Here is a 7,784-nt window from a genome sequence, read left to right on the forward strand (position 1 = left end):
GACCCTGTCACATTGAGGCTCTGATTCCAGCCAAGGGCTGCTCAAAAGAAATTTAAACAGTGCTTGCAGTGATCAGTTTGGATTAAGTTCTGACCAACTTCTCTCCTTGGAGAAGTCACAGCTTTCTGCATAATTACTGTTAAATTAAGCTCCAACCAGTGACCACACCTGCCCTGCATGTGTTGCTGACTGCCAGTGGTCAATGTGAGCTCCACACAGGTGGTGTGGTGGTTTTGCTCCCTCAGCTCTAAAAGACGTGAGATTTTGCTGAACTCTGTTCCTGAGAACAATAATACCCAGCCTGACAACTGCCACCACTCAGCTCTCACAGCCAAGATGGGCTGGTTGCCCCCATCAGCTCCTCTATCCAGCTTGCTGAGATCATTTGTAGAGGGTGAGTCATAAGGACAGAAGTGCCTCATGTTTCACAAATCTGCTTAAGATCCCACTCAGGTGCAGACAGAAGCTCAATGGCTTTGTATGACCAATGTCACTATGTGAAGTGCAAGAATTCAGCTCACATTTTGAAATTCATTGTTTCAAGCTTTAGTTGATGGTCAAATTGTGTTTTGGCTTTCACTCACCCTTCTTGTCTCTGTGCTCAATATTGGCACCACGGGCGATCAGCACAGACACGAGCTCCTCATGCCCTCCCGCACACGCCAGGGTCAGCGCAGTGTCGTGATTGCTTTCAGTCTTCACACACAGGAAAAAAACAGAAGCAGATATTCAGAAATAAAAAATAAAAACACTTGAATATTTCTCCAACAGCACTAGAATTTTTTTTCCAAGCCAATCAACTCAAAGCTTAGCTGGATTACTCACATGTGCATCGATGTCCACGGATGGGTACATGGGGAGCACGGACTGCGGGGGCACATTGCTGCCTGCCTGCGGGCAGGGCTCGGGCGTCGGGGACTCGGTAGTGTGCGAGGAGCTGGTGGAGCCACTGGGCACTCTGCTATTCACAGCTGAAAATGAACACCAGGTTATTAATCCACTCTTAGGAATGTCTCATTTTATATGAAAAATATTAAGTTCCATAAAACTGCAATGGTCTAATATCAGAACAGTAACGTGGGAAGCAAATTGAATGTTCCTAAAAACAAAAAGCGGCTTTGTGGCAGTTAAACAGTGTAAGCATCGTCTCCAAACTGTGATAAGTTAGAAAACAATTTTATGTATTAGTCTGTATGCATTACAAGTATGAATTATGAAGGTGATTAGTTACCCTTTTCTAATTGTAACCTTCACTGTTAAAAAGAGTTCAATCATAAGCTCAGTTTAAGCAGGCAAATTATTTATCACTAACACACAAACCTAATGTTCAAAAATGTAGTCTTCTTCTGCAATTCCAAATTTTTTCACATAAAGGTTAGTGCACGCTTAGCCTCCAGAGAAAGTTTGCAGAGCAAGATGACTGACAGCAACTCACTATTAATCATGCCTCAGAGTTAAACCAACCCAGGAAAGTGGAAGGGAAGCAGACAGGAGGGGGCAGTCAACAAAAATAAGAAAGCTGAAAACTGTCTGTGCTCCCTAAAATTTATTCTGATTGATGCATAGCCTGTAAAAGATGTCATCCCGAAGATTCAGCATTGCTCAGGGACACAAGGAATGCAACTTTATCTTCTTTTTTTTTTTAACAATTATTTAAAAAAATAATAATTGAGAATCAGATTTTTTTCACCTAGTTTTATCAACAAGCAGAGAAATCTCACTGGACATCCACTGCAGGGCCAGAACTCCTGTAACCTGATGAGAGTCCAAGTGGAGGCTGGATCCCTGTAATCAGCTGGGATTCCCTGCCAGGAAGGTGTAACACACCTACACAGACTCGATGTGTGTTTTAGTTTCAGTAATCCCTGCTGATAGAGCAGCTGGATTTCACAAGTATTGTCACTGCTGGATTGCCAAATGTCTCTTTGTGTAGCCTCATCAGCTGGAACACCTGGTGAGCTTTAGTTATTCCAAAACACACAGTACTTAGCAGCATTCCTGGAAGAAGCAACTAAAGGAAAACACTAACAGCTACAGGTAGGAAACAAGCAGCAGCAGCATTTTGCTTTTGTCCAAGTGCTAAGGGAAGGTGAAGGATGAACTCAAACCTGTGTATAACCTAGAGAATAAATTTTGCAGACCAGCTCAACCTTCCTCATTTCATTGACATATTACACACCAGCAATTACTCACAGGAAAATGGTGTAGATGAAAAAGCCATAGGAAAAGCCCCAACATGACCATTAACACCATTAATGCAGCCTACAGAGCTGCCAGAGCCTGACAGAGGAAACACAGACTGAAGCACAGCAAGGTGGGTCACTTCCACTGGGTTCTGGAAACATGGCAGGGGGCTCACTGAAACTTGGGGAAGTTCCATTTTCAGTTGTATTTTCTAAGCAAACATTTCTCCTTGCATAGGCAAAACCAGCATTAACATGTGGTCACCACCTTTAGGCAATGAAGTACCAGATCTGAATTCCTGTTACAACCTTCATGAGCAAACCAGATTTGTATTAAAAGTTACAAATACAAAAGCTCACTATGGATTATCACTCACAGCAGCAAATGAGCATTAATTAATGCAATATGATTGTTTTCTTGCTCAATGCACTGAAATAACTGGATTTCTACAGATGACTCCTTCCAAAATACCATATCACCCTGTTAAGGATTTATGTTAAATCAAGCTGGTCCTTCCTCATGGAAGACACTGGCTCAATTTTTTCAGCTCTTGCAACTACAGATACACATAAAACCACATGCATGTGCTGTGCATGCAGAGCAGGGTGTGCAGAGGGACTCCACTGGAGCCAGATTAAGGGTTTTAAAGTAATGTATTCAGTGTTGCTGTCACAGGTCCTACAAATTCTCTGTATTTCACAACCATGACTGAAAATATCAAAGTATTTCTTGCATACTTTAGATTTTCATCTTGTGTTTGAAGTATACAAGTGTGCACTACACACTTCATGTGCACAGTAATAACATTAAACATGAGAGAGAACACCAAAGGCAGTAGAAATGAAGACAAACCCTGCACTGATATCCTAAAATATGCTTTAAAATAAAATCTAAAAACTATTCCTACAACACCCACCAATTAATCACCCCCTGTAAAACTACTGAGCTTACAAAATGGCAGATTTTTCAAAATGCTGTTTTTTATTTCCTCAGTGTGGACCCAAGTGGGACCCATAGAGCAGCAGCATAATTTGTGGTCTGTGGAGCAAAAAAAGCCTGAGAACTTCTGCCTCCAGTTTCATGGGGCTGGTTTATCCCAGCTCTAGTTACACAGCAAAATACAGATTTTAAACCTGAAAATGACCTTGCAGCAATGGTTCCACCATGGCATTAACAGGGAATGTCTGTGGTACCACAGCTTAGCAGTGAAAGCAGCACTGACGCGGCTTGCGCTCGACTCCAGGGAAATACCAGTTTTGTGGCAGAGGTTTTAGACATGTCCAGAGACTTCAGTATTCAAAATATTTCCTTATAGAAAAAAAAATTACCCTACACATGACAAAATCCAGGTTTCCCATGCCCTGCAAAGGGTTTGCAATGTTCCAAATGGTCTGTGTTTGTATGAGTAGGACGCTGAATGCTAGTCTTTAAAGACATGGATGACTATTTTCAAAGCCATTTAAAAATATCAAAGGAAACATAAGTAAATAAAGAAAGCAAGAACTTGGTCTTTTATCCAAATACAACTCTGGAGCATTGATAGTACCTGGAGCAAGCAGCTCTGGATGAGATTTCAGCTGTAGGCTGAAACTGTGGCTACCCAAATGCTGTCATGACACAAGCACTGGCATACAGAAATACTGGACTTAGATTTCAGTTCCTCTTTCCTCAAAGGAATTGGGATTTTCAGGACAGAGAAAATCATCCTTTTTCAAGCCTGAGCAGTCTTTCAGCCTGTCCAGGCAGCTTCTCGGTAACCTGCTACCACAGAGGCTTTGGCATGTTGGTAACTGCAGCTCCTTTCATGGCTCACCATTCATTCCTCACTCCAGACTGTCCCAGTAATCAGTTTTACTCCAAACACCAATCCTCAGCACAGTAACTCAGATGTCACCTCCCAAATCCTTACCTTAAAATATCATAATTCTGTATCATCAACTACAACCAGAATGTCAGAACCAAACAACAAAGATTCTCAGAACACACCTGCAATTTCAGTTTGGAAACATCAGCTCACAGGACAAGAGTGGGACAGAAAAGCACACACAGTCTCTTGACTAAAAATACCAGCTGAGCAAAACAAAGAGAAACAAAAATATTCCAACTAGAGACAAAGCCCAGCAACACAGAAAAGCTCCTCATCTTTAATACCCTAAACCAGCAAACAGCCCCAATTCAGATACTACAACTAAGAAATTTGCAATGGAAAATGCAGGTGAACTGAAATGAAACTCCAAATATGCAAGACAAGAGGCTTCAAGAAACCAGATAGATACTGAGTAATGAAAATGATATCTGTGTTCCAAATTAATTTTCTGGTTTCCCACTCTAAACTGCACCAAGTCTGTCTCTTTTGTAAACCTGGTTAAAAATTTGACTGTAGTAAGTCACATCTTTAATGTACTATTAGGTGCAAGATTTTTGCAGCAGCACATCAAAATAAACTCCATTACAAACAAAACATTCTGGAGTGAAAAGACCTGCTTCATTTTTAGGTTTTAGCTGACTTTCTAAAAGGTACTTGGTTACTTCTGTGTAGTTTTACAGAAGAGGGGATGTGTGCCATGATTCACTGCCACTTTGCACCTTGACATCCACCACCTAAACACCTCACAGCTGACACATCCTGCCAGCATACTTGTAAGATAAATACTCCATTTATGTATATTGTCACTGGCCAGTTGGTCAACAAAATACAAATTTGTAGCTTCATAGAAATTGAAATTCTCCCTTACAACTGGTCCTAGCTGAGACTTGGAAATATTTGCCTCCCACATCACAGAATCCCAGAATAGTTTGGGTTGGAAGGAACCTTAAAGCTCATCTCATTCCATCCCCTGCCATGGGCAGAGACACCTTCCACCATCCCAGGTTCCTCCAAGCCCCATCCAGCCTGGCCTTGGACACTGCCAGGGATCCAGGGGCAGCCACAGCTTCTCTGGGCAACCTCAGGGCCTCATCACTCTCACAGGGACGAATTTCTTCCCAATATCCCTTCTGTCCCTGCCCTCTGGGGGATAGAAGCCATTCCCTGTGTCCTGTCCCTCCAGACCCTTGTCCCAGGTCCCTCTCCTGAAGCCCCTTTAGGCTCTGGAAGGGGCTCTGAGCTCTCCCTGGAGCCTTCCCCTCTCCAGGTGAGCACCCCAAAAACTCCCAGCCTGGTCCGGAGCAGAGGGACTCCAGTGCTTGGAGCAGCTCTGTGGCCTCCTCTGGATATCACCACTGCTAAGAGCAACAGTAAAAGGTATTTCAGGGCAGAGGGAAAAATAATTTCTGTTCTTCTGAAGCAGTTCCCACCCAAACTGAAATACTCAGAAGGAACAAGCTCCCTAAAACCCAGGCTTCCCAGGCACAAGCTCCTGAACCATTTTACCTGGCATCTGTAGTGGGCATGTAAAAACAGATCTTGTAACAGCTTTTATTGCTCAAAAATTCTTTACAAAATTAAGGACTATAGGGTTTGTCAGAAAAATGTATTTTACATATGGATCAAAGAGTTCAGAGTATGAGTAGATAAATTTACCATTTGTTTTTACATGGCTATAAATCTGATATATAGTAGGATTATAATTTACACGGAGATCACTTTTACACAGTCTGGATTCACAAAGTGAGAAAGATATCTATCTTCTGACAATGTTTTTGGAGGGAAGTGAAAGAGACTAATGAATTTCAGAAGAAAATATACTACTTTTTGCAGAAGCCTCTGGAACTCAGTAACTAAAGACTCCTCAAGTTGTATTTCTGTAAATGTCATTTCTAATGCAGAAGATGGTGCTATTTGTAGTGATTTTTGAAATAAGTAAATCTCATGTCTTAGCAAAAAATGTCTTTACTTAGCAAAACCAGTAGCTGCTTTCAGAAAGCAAACCAATGTCTATTCAACTTCTTATAATTATTTTTAAGATACAGTTTTTCTGGCTGCTTGCAATCTTTTTCCTGCAGCACAGTTCTCACACTCAGCTGGACTGCAGCACTTCTCACAGTGGGGACACTGAGTTTGTGGCTGCAGAATGAGCTGCTGACCACAAGAGGGTACAGACTCCATGGCCTTCTGCCAGACATGTTCAACTCTCAGCAACAGCAACTACTCCAAAGATTAATCCCCTTGTTGATTATGTTTTGTGTTAGCCATTCAAATTTTCCTCATTATACACTCCAGTATTAAAATTCTGAGTAACAAAAATTGAGAATGTTTTAATGTTGGCTAGGTATTCTAAAGAGCACCACAGAGCAGGGAGGGAGGCTCAGAACAGGAGGAACTAAAACAGATGCTGTATAAAACAACTGGAATTACAGTGAGGAGAGGACAGGAGCTGGTAAAACCACCCCACTGCTCCACCAACTCTGGGCAAAGTCTCAAGTACTCTTCACTTGCATGAGCTTGATGCAATTACCATTCCAAAGGCTCCCAGGAATGGCTGGCCAAAGATCTCACTGCACACTTCTACAGCCTTGACATCAGAGGACACGGCAGTGACTACAAAAGGGCAGGGCGAGACAGACAGGAAAATAATGGGCAGGGGTACAGGCACAAGATACAAAGAAAAGTTGAGAAACACTGAATAAAAAAAAAAACCTACAGACCAAACAACACTGGCTATATCCTACATACCTCCAGCAGCAAACCTCAATCCTAGTCAAGTCCAGGAAATGAAGTGACCCAAAGTGATCCCTCTTTCTGCACAAGGGCTCTCACACAGCCCGATGTGTGGGCATTCCCATTCCTCTTCACACCGTACCAACACGTGGAAGGATGTTGGGGTTTTTGCTTTTCATCCAGCTAACAGGACACGTTTTTGCCATGTGGAACATCTAACCAGCAGATATTCCTGTACAACACCCAGGGTTTAGCAGGGATTCTGCAAACACAAGCCATCACAGAACGGAGGGGTTGTACGTGGGTTCCAGGCTGTGTCCCTTAAGCTCCAGCAGCAAGGACAGGGACATGTTTGTCCATAAAAGTGACAATAATTTGGCTCTTTCTAGAGATGGCTACCACATTGAAGAAAGTCACTGATAAGCCTGCACAGAAAATTCTACAGAAGATATAATTCTGTCATGCTTTTGGGTTTCCTAATGGGCACTACTAATTACTCATGATGAGGCTTTTTAAAGAAGCACAGAAAAAGATGAGGCCAAAGGGGCCAAAAACAGGTGTCCAGTACAGGAAGTTTTGCACTTTGGAAAAAAAGATATTTAAAAGTATCATGTTAGAATTGGAAGTCACTGTTAGGATTAATAGCACTAATCAGGAACTTTATTCTTAAGCAAGTATTCCCAAACTGGAAAACCCCAAGACGTATTTGGAGGGAAGGAGAGAGAGGGAAACTGAGCACACAAATTAATGCAAAAATAGGTATATTTCTTAACCCACCTGCTATTAGGTCATCAAGAGTGTCGGTAAGCGTCTGTGCTGGAGTGGCAACCATTAATCCGTCTGGTTCTTGAACTAAGAGCCCCTGCCCAGCAATCTGCTGCTGCTGTCCTACATTCTGCTGATTCCCTAATGCTTTCTGAAGTTCAAGAGACTCTGTCCCATTATAACCTAAGTTACCAGAAAAATTACATTGCGGTGCTGGCAAAGGCTGGAGAGGGAC

The 7,784-nt window shown here is 42.3% G+C and overlaps 1 protein-coding gene across 1 annotated transcript in view; it reads right to left on the bottom strand.

Moving 5' to 3' along the window:
• The window catches only part of ANKHD1 (ankyrin repeat and KH domain containing 1), an 85,110-nt gene that overhangs the window by 28,423 nt on the left and 48,903 nt on the right, over positions 1–7,784 (bottom strand). The window contains 3 exon segments of the mRNA XM_031060591.1: positions 585–696; positions 826–971; positions 7,562–7,784. The exon segment at positions 7,562–7,784 is cut by the window's right edge and continues 43 nt beyond it. Coding sequence (XP_030916451.1) covers positions 585–696; positions 826–971; positions 7,562–7,784 — 481 coding nt within the window.

This window comes from Geospiza fortis, unplaced genomic scaffold (genome assembly GCF_000277835.1).
Source record: "Geospiza fortis unplaced genomic scaffold, GeoFor_1.0 scaffold413, whole genome shotgun sequence".
NCBI lineage: Eukaryota > Metazoa > Chordata > Aves > Passeriformes > Thraupidae > Geospiza > Geospiza fortis.